General features: G+C 43.0%; 1 protein-coding gene across 5 annotated transcripts in view; it reads left to right on the top strand.

Annotated features, from left to right (window-relative positions):
• The window catches only part of GOLGA3 (golgin A3), a 46,546-nt gene that overhangs the window by 26,018 nt on the left and 5,339 nt on the right, over positions 1-15,189 (top strand). For all 5 annotated transcript variants that reach the window (XM_080941167.1, XM_080941168.1, XM_080941166.1 and 2 more), the window contains 10 exons: positions 359-622; positions 1,629-1,723; positions 3,406-3,622; positions 4,544-4,687; positions 6,171-6,368; positions 8,584-8,700; positions 11,716-11,855; positions 12,468-12,600; positions 12,753-12,875; positions 15,024-15,185. In XM_080941167.1, coding sequence (XP_080797293.1) covers positions 359-622; positions 1,629-1,723; positions 3,406-3,622; positions 4,544-4,687; positions 6,171-6,368; positions 8,584-8,700; positions 11,716-11,855; positions 12,468-12,600; positions 12,753-12,875; positions 15,024-15,185 — 1,593 coding nt within the window. The remainder of the gene's footprint in view (positions 1-358; positions 623-1,628; positions 1,724-3,405; positions 3,623-4,543; positions 4,688-6,170; positions 6,369-8,583; positions 8,701-11,715; positions 11,856-12,467; positions 12,601-12,752; positions 12,876-15,023; positions 15,186-15,189) is intronic.

Raw genomic sequence — 15,189 nt, 5'->3', positions numbered from 1 at the left:
CACCCAGAAGATACAAGGATCCCAGGAAGATAATGGGATGCTTCATGGGGTCATGGTTTGTAGTCACATTGTGGGACAGAAGTCTAGACATGCCATCATCATTGGTGTTTCTCAGTGGGCAGTATCAGATTTTATTAGCTGTATTGTTATGTGTAAAAAGTTATATCCCAGAGCTAGAGATGTAGTTTAGTGTTAAAGCATTTTTCTCTAATCCTATAAGCCCTGGGTTCCATGCCTAGAATGTGGGTGAGAAGAGGGTTATGCCTTGTATTGTTGGTAAACATTTTTATAAGGCAGCCTTATTCACTGTGTAAGATGCTGACTGTCACTGGTTTATTATTTGTGTCTTGTCCTGAAGGTGATGGTAGAGGCCTACAGGCGAGATGCTACTTCTAAAGACCAACTCATCAATGAGCTGAAAGCCACCAAAAAACGGCTGGACTCAGAGATGAAGGAACTGAGGCAGGAGCTAATCAAGCTGCATGGCGAGAAGAAGACTGTGGAAGTAGAGCACTCACGGCTGCAAAAGGACATGTCCCTAGTTCATCAGCAGATGACAGAACTTGAGGGGCATCTTCAGTTGGTGCAGAAAGAAAGAGATGAAATGGAGATTCACCTGCAGGTGGAATGCAATAGATATGTTCTTTTGAGTTGTAAAGGTTCAGCCAAGTGTGCTGGAGGCTTACTATGTGCAGGGTGGAACAGGGAGCTTCGACCAAGAAAGACTTTTAAAACAATATAGAGATAAGGCTTCCTGAAACTAATGTTCAGATAAATCCAGGCTGTGATGCCACATGAAAGAAACAAAGAACAGTGAGCACAGAGGACATGCCATGTGTTACATGGTCTGGGGAGCTATTTTCTTGAGCTTAGAAGTCCATAGTTGGCCCCAGAGAGAAAGGAGAGAGTGCTTTGCAGATAGCCTGAGTTTAGGTAGGATGCGGTCACTGGATCATATAGCTACCTCCTCTTTTCCTCTGGACAGCTCTACCATCCCTACATCTAGCTGTCTTAAAGAGTACAGTGACTGACTGGCTTGGTAATCAGACAAGGGGGTGATGACAAGAGATGACTTAAGGGTAGAGATAGAAATCATGATCCCAAATAAGGAACACTCCCTGTGATGAGAAATGCGGAGAGGTGATAATGAAGGGTGCTAGAACAAAAAACACATGACATGCTGAAAGTCCCTAAGAGGTTGTGGCCCCTTACTTGTTCCTTTCATGAGGCATCAGGTAAGGCATGGGCAAACCTGAGCTTAGCTTTCTTGCCAGGACAGCTTTAGGAAGGCATTTAGTGGTCTGGACATAGTGGCCAGAAATTTGTTGTGGTGGTTTTGTTTGTTTTATGTATATGGATGTTTTGGGTGCATGTCTATCTCTGTACCATGAATGTGCCACTATAGAAGCTAAAAGAAGATATTGAGTTGCTTAGAACTGGAATTATAGATGATTATGAACTGTTATGTGGGTTTTGGGAATTGAAACTGGGTCCTCTAGGAGAACAGCTATTTCTTTCCAACCCCCAGAAATACATTTGATAGCTCGGAAGTATTGTCTTCAGTGATAGATGTCTGGAGTAGGTAGCTTTTTACTTACTGCACATTTTTGTTGTTGTCCTTTATAAAGTCTTTGAAGTTTGACAAAGAGCAGATGATAGCCCTCACTGAGGCCAATGAGACGCTAAAGAAACAAATAGAAGAGCTGCAGCAAGAGGCCAAGAAGTAAGTCCGAGCAGCATACACCTACCGATGAGGGGCACCATCTCTGCTGGGAGAGGGACGAACTTGGATAGTCCTTGGTTTTACTGTGTTCCCAACATATCCTTATTAAACTCGATCTCATGGAAAGGTAGCCTCGAGCATGGTTCTAATGTTCCTTCATGATTCGGCAGTTACCTTTTTCTTATTTATTTATCTGAATGTATAAGTTGCTTTGCTCAAGCATCCTTTACAGAAGCATTCCCTCCTGCCCCAAAGCTGGAAAGGAAAGCCAGAGCATTGAGTATACTAAATAGAAACTCTCTATTAAGCTACATGCCCTAGTCCTAAAATCTTTTTATTTAATTTGGCTTTATGCCACATACTTGCGTCCCTGCTCTCTCACCAGGGTTGGCACTGAGACTCAACTGTCACAAATCGAAGCACATGACCCTTACTACTTATATATGCATATGTACACCCTTACTACTTATACATGCATATGATGTACACCCTTACTACTTATATATGCATATGTACACCCTTACTACTTATATATGCATATGTACACCCTTACTACTTATATATGCATATGTACACCCTTACTACTTATATATGCATATGTACACCCTTACTACTTATATATGCATATGTATACCCTTACTACTTATATATGCATATGTACACCCTTACTACTTATATATGCATATGTACACTTTTGCAAATACCCTTTTGGGCCGTTATTTATTTTTATTTTATGTTTGAGAAAGAGTAGCACTATGTACCCCTACCTGGCCTAAAACTTAGATCCAGCTATCTTTGCTTTTTGGGTTTCTGAGACTCTCTCTTTATAGCCGAGACTGATCTCAAACTGGTGATTCAAACTTCACCTTCTCAAATGCTGGGATTACAGTCTGAGCTCTGACTCTTGACCACTTGGGACCTCTTTACTTCATGGTGTATTCTGTGCCGCATATGTCTTATTAGCTGGTAATATTTTCAGAAAATCTGCTGAGAGTTTGTTTTTAACCTTCAGGGAAAATGTTGGGGATATTTTTGGTTGAAGTATGCTGTTTCTCTGCCCTTACAAGATCATTTGTTTTGTTGAGTAAAGGTCTTTTTCTGTAGCCCAGCTGTCCTGTGTCCAGCTTAGTCTCTGGCTTACAGCTATCTTCCTGTCTCAGCCTCTCAGATGCTGGAATTACATGTGTATACCACTGTACCCATCACAAAATCACTTTTAAATCATTCAGAGAGGAGGGAAAATCTTGATGATGGTGGATTCAGCTTAGTGTATTTTTTCTGATTCTCCTATCCTTGTAGCTTATCCCTGACAGATATCATATCCTCTCCTTTAGTAACCAAACCAAAGCAAGAACACACTTGCCCAAGTTCTCCTGAGGGTCAGCCAGGTTTTGGAAACAGAGAATGGTGTTAAGCTGAGTGGCTTCTCAAGAGTCGGTGCCCTCCGTCTGGTGTGGTGGCAGGCACATCTCTTGAGTTTAAAGCCAGCCTGGTATATAGAGCAAGTTCCAGAACACACGGGGACTACACAGACAAACCTCGTATCACAAAAGCAAAACAAACAAACAAAAACACCCTACCATCTAGCCTAGAGAGTGAACATGTCAACATATCCCCTTGTGTTTCAGGCCAGGGAGCTGGTTGGTTGCACTTAAGGTTAACTCTGCTTTCTCATGTCTCAGGGCCATCACCGAACAGAAGCAGAAGATGAAGCGGCTAGGCTCAGATCTGACCAGTGCCCAGAAAGAGATGAAGACTAAGCACAAGGCTTATGAGAATGCTGTGAGCATCCTCAGCCGTCGCCTGCAGGAGGCTCTTGCTACTAAAGAGGCCACAGATGCAGAGCTGAAGCAGCTCAGAGCTCAGGGCACAGGTGGCAGCAGTGACCCTGTCCTACATGTGGGTAAACACATTTCTCCATGGTGAAGACCTTAGGACTCTTGGTTTTCTTTGGTTGTGTTTTTTGGTTTTTTGTTTTGTTTTTTAAATATTTATTTATTTATTTTATTTATTTATTTATTTATTTATTTATTTATTTATTTCATGTATGTGAGTACATTGTCGCTGTCTTCAGACACACCAGAAGAAGGCATTAGATCTCATTACAGATGGTTGTGAGCCACCATGTGGTTGCTGGGAATTGAACTTAGGACCTCTAGAAGAGCATTCAGTGCCCTTAACCACTGAGCCATCTCTCCAGCCCTTGTGTTTTTTGTTTCTTAAAACAGGATTTTTTCTGTGTAACAGCCCTGGCTGTACTGGAACTTGCTTTGTAGACCAGGGTGGCCTTGAACTCACAGCAGGCTGAAGTAGGTCAATTAGGATGTCAAGGTTAATCTTGGCTGTATGGCAAGTTCTAAGCCAGCATGAGCTACATGAGACCTATCTCAAACAAAAGAATGGAGCCTTCTGAGTTGGGGTTAGTAATGTAATCCCAACACTTGTGAGGCTGAGAGGAGTTCACTACTGCAGAGCCATCCTGAGCTGTTAAGTAAGGAGGCTATGTTTCAAAAACCAAAACAACTGGGATGGCTGAATGGCTCGATGGGTAGAGGCCCATTCCACCATGCCTGATGACTTGGGTTTGATCCCCAATCACATTGTAGGAGTCAGGAAGAGACCTGACACCCAGAAGTTGTCCTTTGAACTGTACATTCACATAAGAGCACCTACACACATGCATGCACACAGATAATAAATGAATAACATGGAATAAAATTTTTTAAACAACAAAATCTAGAATGTGATCAGGTATGTGTCCATGAGAGTTGAAGGAAGAAAAAGCCAGTGACTAAATATGTCTCCCATTTTGGCTTTCAGGAGAAGATTCGTGCTCTAGAGGTAGAACTGCAGAATGTTGGCCAAAGCAAAATACTATTGGAGAAGGAGTTACAGGAGGTGATCACAATGACTAGCCAGGAGCTGGAAGAGTCCCGGGAGAAGGTGCTGGAGCTAGAAGATGAGGTAATACCTGTATTGCTAAGCACAAAGTGGCTGTGCTGTGCTCTGGGATCACCCTGTAACTGTTGTCCGACCACATTATTGCCAGTACTCTAGGAAGAATGTTAATAGTTACCACTTTTACTGCTACCACACTGAGAGTGAGACATTTGGAGGCAGGTGCGTCTAGACTATAGCCTACATGCCACGTGAGTTCCAGGTTAGCTGTGAATCCATCCTAACAGATTTGTTATTAATTTGGTGTTTAAAGGTTAGATAACCCTGTGTTTTCCCAGTTAGAATGCTTTTATTATAAATAACATTCAAATTAAATCTGCCAAAGAACCGACAACGCAGTTTATTAGCCCTATTCAGGCAGTGTTTTAGCACTGTCACTGAGTCCTGTCTCATTACATAACTTGTAGGGTGTGTGTTTTCTCAGCAATCTCTATCCTGTCCTCAAATGGGTGTTGCTGAGATCAGATCAACTCGATGCTCATTTGTGAGCAGCTTATCCAAGGACCTGAGCAACTAGTTTCTAAACTGGCTTCTTTGAAGCCTGTGAACCCAAAAGAGCAGCAGACTCACAAGTAATAAGTCAAGGACAGTTTGTGCCTTAGTATTAGCTCTTGGTGAAAATTGCTTACCTTTTTCAGTTGAGTATTTTCAGCTGAATTGTCTATCTAGCAGAATATGATTTTTGTATGTGCAGAGGTGTTGCTTTTGATACAGGGTCTCCTATATCCAGGATAGTTGCAGTAAATATTAAAAAATACTAAGTCGGTGTATCTCTTTACTGGCCCTGAGGTCTCACTCCTCGGGCCCGACCCTGATACAGAGCTGCGCGCACCTCTGGCGCCCAGTCTGAGCTGCCACCACAGCCCAATTTGTCCATGCAATTCCCTTCCCTGGCATTTTTTTCTACCACCTGTTCTCTGCCTCTGTCCTGCGTTGTTTCTGTGCCCCCAGATCCCACATAAATACAACTCTACAGCCCTATGGCTTTTCATACTGGTTTATATATTCAACTCTCAATCCACAAACCCTCTACACAACAAGATTACAGTAAATAGACAAAGATACAAACTACCCTTCTATATGAGATATTAGACCCATAAACTCCTTACTGTTCATAGCTATTTAACACCAATTAATATCACCTGGGTCTAGCTGGTCCTTGGGAACCTCCATCTTGCCACGACCTTCACCCTCCATCCTCTGACCTCCTCAGACCTCTCAGCCCTCTCTACCTCCTTCGTCCTGCCTAGTCACTGGCTTTCCTTTATTTTACTAATTAAAATGGGAATGTTCAGTTGGAGTCATATGACTAGGCAGCCCTTCTTGGGGAAGTGGAACTAACTTTAAAATACAAACAGCTTCGGGACAATGTACACAGGATGGCTTTGAGTTGATCCTTCTGCCTCTTTCTCTCAAGTACTGGGGTTATGGCCATAGATCACCACACCTGCCCAGAGCATGAACGTTTACCTGTACCAATATGTTTCAGCTTCAAGAGTCCAGAGGCTTCAGAAGGAAGATAAAACGTCTTGAAGAATCAAATAAGAAATTGGCTCTGGAGCTAGAACATGAGCGAGGGAAGCTCACCGGCCTTGGACAATCTAACGCGGCTTTGCGGGAGCACAACAGCATTCTGGAGACTGCACTTGCCAAAAGGGAAGCTGACCTGGTGCAGCTGAATCTCCAGGTGCTGAGACCTATATTTACCAGGAGCAGCATGAGAGTTATGTGGACCATAGTCATTATCAGGGTCTCACCATACTGAGTTATAGCCACTTTTAGGGGACCATCACACCTGGCTCAGAGGAACCTGGCCATTGCAGAAACCCGGATCCCAAGCTGTAAGAGCATGTGCTCATTGTACCAAGTTCATTAGTCCCTTTTTTGTAGTAGGCTCCTGGTGGGACAGGTCAGGCTGTCCTCTGGTTCTAGACAGGAACCTGTACAAAAGGATTTAGAGCTGAGATTTGAACCCCATCTTGGCATCCTATTGTAAATTCTGTTCTTAGCTCCTTAGGTTTTGCAGTGCTTTGGAGGCTGCTATACAGTTGAGGGAAAGTTTCAGAATGACAGGTAAGGGTCAGTGAGGCTACATCTTCACTAATGGCAACTCACAGTGCCAAGCCTCAGCTGCTCTCCATGACCGTTCATGCCTTCAAAGCCAGTACCACCTGAGTGACTCTTAAACTACCGGTTCAGCTGCCAGCACAAGATACAGCCTTGGCCAGTTTTGGAACACAGCTTTTCTGTGTTCTCAAGGAACTTCCCAGATTGTACCTTGATGATGGTGGTCTCTTCTCAATCACTATTAATTTCTTAGCTCCAGCTAACCAGCATCAGTTGTCCCAGTAATGAAAATTTATCATTTCAATGGTCTCTTGTTAATCCTAATCACAACTGACTCTTAAGTCCCTGCTGACCACAATAACAGAATCTTAACTCAAAGTAGCAAACAGTCCTGTTAGAGTTTCTAAACTTGCCACTGAAATGTCACGAGCCAGGCCTCCATCTCTTCACTGGTTTCAGCATTTTTAACCTTCCAGGCCCCTAAAGAACATCCTACTGAGTTCTTAATGAACTCGAGTTCTTCTAGGTCAAAGTTTCCAGTCCCTTTCACAGCCTTCTCCACATCATGGTCAAGTTTGTCACAGCAGTACCCCACTACTGTCTTAGGGTTTCTATTGCTTTATGAAACACCATGACCAGAAAGCAAGTTGAAAGGGATAGGGTTTATTCAGCTTACATTTCACATTTGTAATATGACATATTTTATATTCCTGGCCCTTTAAATGACTGTGCTCTTCAGTGACTCTTGTACTTCTGGGAACAGGAATGGATATAAAAAGACAGCAGAGGCAGGGGGTGGGGGAGAGGGGGAGAAAGGAGTTGAAGAGAGCAATAGGGCCAGAGAAGAAGAAAGAAGGTTGAGTAGGGCTAGAGAAGAGAAGATATTTTGAAGAAGGAAAATAAGAGACAGTTGAAAGTGAATTGGGCTCCCAGACTGAGGAGACAGTTGATGCATTGTTCATCACTGAAGGAAGTCAGGAACTCAAGCAGGGTAGGAACTTGGAAGCAGTAGCTGATGCAGAGGTCATGGGGAGGTACTGTTTACTATCTGACTTCTACACAGGACCACCAGCCCAGGGATGGCACCACCCACAATGGGCTGGACCCTCCCCTGTTGATCACTAATTGAGAAAAATGCCTTGCAGCTGGATCTCATGGAAGCATTTCCTCAATTGAGGTTCCTTCCTCTCTGATAACTCTAGCTCGTGCCAAATTGACAGAAAACCAGCCAGTACAGCCATGTCACACCCAAGTCTTGAAATACGTAGTTACTAGAAGAGTTTTTAGTCAGTTTTCATTTTGCTCCAGTTTCTAAAACTCCTGTTTCTGCTGGTCTACTTTCCTTGTAAACATCTCATCATACATTTGTATCTTTCTTTTGGGTTCGAAGCTGTGCTCTTGAACATAGCCATGTGACACTCCTGTAAGGTCAGACATCTGCATCAGTTGATATCTCACCCCCCGCCCCCGCCAGGTGGGGATCGTGTACCTGGGCTGGTCTTAAACTCACTAGGTAGCTAAGGATGATGACCATAAACTTCTCCTTCTGCCTCTAGTGCTGGGATTATAGCCATGCCTGTTTTATGCATAAGTGCTGGGAATCTAATCCAGGGCTTTATACCTGCTGTAAAAGCGTTCTATCAACTCCAGGCCAGAGTGATGTTTCTCACCTTCCTGACCTTGTTCCTTCCTTTACTGTGATGCCATCATTATGTATGCCGTCCTCCAGGGCCCCACGTGATGGCTAACTGTAGAGGATCAGAGATTGTATTGCAGGTTGTATGGGTCTTGGAATTGATATTGCTCCTTATTCATCCTTTCATAATGTGACACAGGTGCAGGCAGTTTTACAGCGAAAAGAGGAGGAGGATCGCCAGATGAAGCAACTTGTCCAAGCCTTACAAGTGTCATTAGAGAAAGAGAAGATGGAAGTGAACAGCCTGAAGGAACAGGTATGTGGCCAGCTTCAAAGCTCTCGGGCCTTCCAAGAGGTGTATCCCTTCACATGTTAATTTTCTTTCTAAGGACTTGGTAGTTATGATGCAGAATGCAGAGAACCTGGCATTGTTTCTTTGTAGAACATGACATCAGACTAAACAGCTTTAATAGTGTAGGACTAGGAAGGATAGACTGAGCCACCCATACAAACCCACAGTAGTCTTTGCTAGGAAAGACATCCCTGTAAAGTTTAAAAACCACACTTCCTGTTTGTGCACACTTCCAATTTTAAAGACTGAGGTAGGAGGATTCTGACTTCAAAGCCAGCTTGATCTGTGTGGAGTGAGTTTGAGGCCAGCCTAAGCTCTATAGCAAGACTGTGTCTAAAACAGTCAAGAATGATGGCCGCATACAGCCTTAGTCTGTAGAACTGTCTTTTGGCTGGCTCCTTTTCACATCCCTGTTTTGCTGATCCATCCTGTAAATCATAACAGCAAAGCCTGTGGTGGCTAGTATGCATTCCATCCCATGCTCCACTCTTGATTTTGTTTTTTTCTTCCCGAGACAGGGTTTCTCTGTGTAACCTGGCTGTTTTGGAACTTGCTCTGTAGACCAGTCTGGCCTCAAACTCACAGAGATCCATCCACCTGCCTCTACCTCCTAAGTGTTGTGCCACCACTTCTTTATACCCACTTCTCTTTTAGAACGAGAACTTCCTGCTGACTCTCCTGGCATAGAGCAGATACTCAGGGCCACTCTGTGTGTGTGTGTGTGTGTGTGTGTGTGTGTGTGTGTGTGTGTGTGTGTGTGTGTGTGTGTGTGTTACTTATACAGTTTTCTTTTTTTCTTTTTCTGAGGCAGGGTCTCTTGTAGCACAGAATGACCTTGAACTTGCTGTGTGGCTGAGGATGACCTTGGACTCTTATTTTACTCTTGTATTTTTGAGATAGGGTTTCATGGTCTAACCCTGGGGCACTGGCTAGGTCTGGCCTCTTGTCTCACAGAGTTCCACATGCCTCTGCTTCCCAAATACTAGGATTAAAGGGGTATACCATTGTGCCTGAAACCTTGAATTCATGATCGTCTTCTACCTCCCAAGTACTGGAGATTACAGGTATATGCCTCAGTGACACCCAGATAGTAAAATATAATTGTACCTGTAAAATCTTTTTAAATTTATCATGTATACATATGTACATGGTGTGTGGGTGTCATGGCAAAATCTAGGGACAACTTTGATGATGGGTTAGGAGTTGTCCCACAAACCACAGGAACACCAATCTCAGTGAGACGGGGATGGTTTATTGAACACATATATAAAGACTGATCGATCAGAGCAACAGACATATCAGACTCAAGAGCTGAAAGCTATGCAGTGAACATTTCTCAATGTTAGCTTTTAAAGGCTAAAACACCAAAATCCACAGTGAGCACATAGGGTCTTTCTCTCTCTCTCTCTCTGTTATTAAAACTTTTTTAAAAAGATTTATTTATTTAATTAATTTCTGAGTACTTTATCACTCTCTTCAAACACACCAGAAGAGGGCATCAGATCTCATTACAGATGGTTGTTAGCCACCATGTGGTTTATGGGAATTTAACTCAGGACTTCTAGAACAACAGCCAGTGCTCTTAACTGCTGAGCCGTTTCACCAGCCCTTAAAACATCTTTTATACAATCTATTCTGATCATGCTTTTTCCCTTCTCCAATTCCTGCCAGATCCTCTCACCCCTCCATCCAACTCTGTACCCTTTGCCTAAAAACAGGCAAAGAAGAGAAACAAACTAAAAGAAAAGAAAAAAAAGTTCATTGAGTTAATTTTGTGTTGACCAGCTACTCCTGAGCATGGGTCTAGGCCTGAGGTGTGGTTAATCCACCCAGTGAGATTCCATTGAATAAAACTAATTGTTTCTTTATAAGTGGATCTCACTGTCAGTCCCTGCGCACTTACCCTTCTCACTTTTTGGACCCTGTGTGTGCTATCACAGTTCTGTGAGTTCTTAGGTGTTTCAAACCTGCTATGTTAGGAAGATATCATCCATCCCCTTTGGTTCTCCACCCCTTTTCTGAATTATCTCCCTGAGCCCTAAAGGGAAGGATTTGATGAAGGTATCTGATTTAGGATTGAGTACTCCAAAATTTCTCACTCTCTGCACATTGTCCATTTTTAAATCTCTCTGTTGGTTCTCATCTTAAAAGCAGACGTTTTGAATGGAAACAACTTGACCAAAATCATCTTGACACAGTTTGAAGGACCATGAAAGTGTAGAGCACATGAGTGAGTGCTAATGATGCCTTTTCTCTTCTGCAGTGAACCCTGAGCCTCTCAAGTGCTAGGCACAGTGTTGCTACACAGGCAGATACCAGCTGAAGTCGTTTCTCTACAGTTCTAAGTTATTAGAAAAAGTGGAATTTTTTTCTGCATTCAAGAATTTACTTGGAAATCTTGAGAGAATCTCTTGTTGCCTTTGAAAATCACCAAATGTTCACAGAAGGCCAGTTACATTGTAAATAGAAATGAATCTTTATTACAACTAGATGGAAATATAAGAATTAGGAATAGCTGAGAATGGTGCTGCACACCTTTAATTTCAGCATTCAGGAGGCAGAGGCAGGTGGATCTCTGAATTTGAGGCCAGTCTGCTCTACAGAGAGAGTTCCAGGATAGCAAAACCCTGTCTCAAAAGCAAACAAGAAAAGAATTAGAAATTAACTTAACTAGTAATAAACAGGTATAATTGAGGAATATAAAACCTATTATAAATATAAAACTAAGAAAACTGTTATTGAATTTTATTCATTCAGTAGACTGTCAGCTATATGTTACTGGTCCACTGAATGCTTAACCTAGAGCCAGTACCTTCATCTTTATCAGTAAGTTAGTCTTGAGAGGAAAAGATAAAAGAAGAGACCGGTTCTGTGTGGGTTTGAGAGGGGCTTCAGTGCTGCTCCTTGATATTCCATCAAACTTGTTGGATCCATCACGGTACAACCTGTGTGTGCATCAACTTCTTCACTTTCTTCTAGATGGCTGCCACCAGAGTAGAAGCTGGACACAACCGCCGCCACTTTAAGGCAGCTACTTTGGAGCTGAGTGAGGTGAAGAAAGAACTGCAGGCCAAAGAACACCTGGTACAGACACTGCAGGCTGAGGTGGATGAGCTCCAGTGAGTACTGATGCTTGTAAAAGCAAACCCCAGGGCTGGCCATGGTGAGCTCAGTCATTTCCCAAATGCCACATCAGAACAATTGGGGTTTCCTCTCATTTTTAATTCATTTTGGATCTCACAGCAGGGATCATCTGTCTTTTCCTAGGATGCCAAATACTTTAGGGGCAAGTCAAAAGAACAGAATTACCTGACTACTTTCTCAGTTCTTTCTTGACTTCTTCCTGGAATAGAAAGAGCCCCCATTTGAATACTCAGTCAAGGGATATCCTGGATATTTTGAGATTTGTTGTATTATCCACTAACAGAATATCAACTCAAACATGAGGAAAAGGGCAAGATAAACCTAGGCTGCACACACACCACTACAGAAGCTTCAGAGACTTTTGTTTATTTTGTTATGAAAGTGTCTGACACCATCTTAATCTGAGCTTTGTGGATAAAGTATCCAGAGTACAAGCAGGGTTAGTGCAGGGGTAGAACATGGGAAAGGTTCCATACTGTCTGTAGCCAATGGTAAGGGCCTCACTGTGGACAGCCTTGGAGGACAAATTGAGAGGATTTTGTCATTTTATTTTTAACCTGTTGTTTGTTTGTTTGTTTAAATGCCAGGATTCAGGAGGGAAAGCATTCTCAAGAAATAGCACAATTCCAGACTGAGCTGGCAGAAGCTAGAACCCAGCTCCAGCTCCTACAGAAGAAGCTAGATGAACAGATGAGCCAGCAACCCACAGGGAGCCAAGAGGTGACAGCTAGGCCCACTGTTTTCTTACTGCTCAGACAAGTATATGCTTTTTAAAATGTAATACTAAAAGCTGATTAGAAATTCCTTAGAACTGTTTTATAGAATAAAACCACATTTTAAAATTATCTTAATCATGTACTTTTGTTCTTTAGATGGAAGATCTCAAATGGGAATTGGAGCAGAAAGAACGAGAGATTCAGTCCCTGAAGCAGCAGCTTGACTTGACAGAGCAGCAGGGCAAGAAAGAACTAGAGGGTACACAGCAGACACTGCAGGTTGGTCCTATCCCTGTTCAGGGTACTGGATCTGTGTTGAAATTGTGCATTCTCAGCCAGGCTGAGTGTTACACATGTAACAGGAGTTCTCATTGGAGTGGATCACTGTCTGTGCTCCCTGACCCCACCCCAGTAATCTGAAGACACTGTCCCATTTTAGAATGAGGCTCGGCATGGTTACCTGGTTCAGGTTACACACTGGATGGAGGAGAAACTGAGACAAATTCAAGCACTATCCCTCTGTTAAGCTATATGAAATATATGTACCCGGAACATGCTTTCTTTTTAGCTCTAGTTAGTAGTATCAATATGCAATATGTGCTTAGTTTATGATCAACTTCTCCATGAAGGCTCAAATGAGTAGTCTGTACTACTCAGGGAAAGGACCAGAAACATAGCTTGCTAATATTCCTCACTTCTTTTTGATTTTTAAGGCAGAAGTCATTAGATTGGTTTATACTGTTTCTTAGAAATGATTTACCTTATTTTAATAGCTGAATTTGGAATTTAAAGATTCTTTGGGGCTAACTGTGGCAATGCAGATTTTGCTATTTGGAAAAGGCTCTATGTTAACTATCAGGGCTTTGGGAGTGATGCTCAACAGTTACGAGCACTCGCTGCTCTTACAAAGGACCTGGGTTTGGTTCCCAGCACTCCCATTGTGGCTCACAACTTTCTCTATAATTGCAGCTCCAGGAGAGTCAACATCCTCTTTTGGCCTGAGGGCTCTCACATATTCGTGCTACACATAAAACCCACATAAGCACTCACACATAAACCAGCCAACCAATCACTCTAAAAATAATGTTAAGGGTTGGAGTTGGAGAGATGGCTCAGCAATTCAAAGCTCTTGTTATTCTTTCAGAGGACTCAAGTTCAGTTTCCAGCACCATGTAAGGCAGCTCACATCCAAATGTAACTCCAGCTCTAGAAAAATTGCTCTCTTCTCTCTCTCTGTCTGTTTCTCTCTCTCTCTGTCTGTCTTTGTCTCTGTCTCTGTCTCTCCCTCCCTCCCTCCCTCCCTCTCTCTCTCTCTCTCTCTCTCTCTTTCTCTCTCTCACTCTCTCTCTCCTGGCCTCTACAGGCACCTGTGCCCATGTGCACATATTTATGAACAGATACGCATAATTAAAGAGGATAAATGTCTTTAAAAGTCAGTGGTTTGATTTCAGTGAACTTGGGAAACTGCTTAGGTTAAAAATAACTTATCCTAGCAAAAAATATGTTCCCCAAACTGACAAACAAGTTAGCATCTTAAAGTGTGTTTTAGATATTTATTTTTTAAGATAGGCTCTTATGTAATCTACCTCTTAGGACCTCAGTTTGATATGTAGCTAAAACTGGCCTTGAACTTTTTCTTTTTTTCCCATTAATTAATCAATTAATTAATTATCATCTTGATTGAAGCCCTCCCCCTCCTCCCATCCTTCCTCCCCTTCTCCTCTGAGAAGGGGGAATCCCCCCCTGAGTACTAACCCACCTGGCACATCACGTCACTGAAAGACTAAGCATGTCTTCTCCCACTGAAGCCAGACAAGGCAGCCCAGTTAGGGAAACAGGATCCATAGGCAGGGGACAGATTCAGAGACATTCCTCATTCCACGTGTTGGGGGACTGGCGTGAAGACCAAGCTGCACATCTACATAGGTGTGAGGGGCCTAGGTCCAGCCCATACATGCTTTTTGGTTGGTGGTTCATTCTTTGGGAGCCCCCAAGGGTCCAAGTTAGTTGACTGTGTTGGTCTTCTGTGGAGTTCTCTTCCTTTGGGGCCCTCAGTCTTTCCCACGACTCTTTCATAAGACTTCCCAAGGGCTGGAGAGATGGCTCAGCAGTTAAGAGCACTGACTGCTCTTCCAGAGGCTTCATCTAATATTTTGGCTATGGGTCTCTGCATCTTTTTCAGTCAGCTACTAGGGAGAGCCTCTCAGAGGACAGTTTCCTTGGCTCCTTTCTGTAAGCATAACAGCGTATCATTAATAGTAGCAGGGATTGGTTCTTGTCCAAGGAATGAGTTTCAAGTTGGGCCAGTCATTGGTTCTGCCTCTGAACTCTTAATTCTCCTGCCTCCTGAGCTCACCAGTGCTGAGATTATAGGCATGAGCCACTCACTAGGATCTTTTAAAAAAAATATCTGATCATTTTCCTTAGACTATCAAGTCTGAGTTGGAAATGGTACAGGAAGATCTGTCTGAGACCCAGAAGGATAAGTTTATGCTTCAAGCCAAAGTGTCTGAGCTGAAGAACAACATGAAGACTCTGCTGCAGCAGAACCAGCAGCTCAAGCTGGATCTCCGCCGTGGCGCAGTTAAGGTTG

Source organism: Micromys minutus (assembly GCF_963924665.1).
Source record: "Micromys minutus genome assembly, chromosome: 29".
Classification (NCBI taxonomy): Eukaryota; Metazoa; Chordata; class Mammalia; order Rodentia; family Muridae; genus Micromys; species Micromys minutus.
This window is presented reverse-complemented; position numbering and strand designations above follow the sequence as displayed.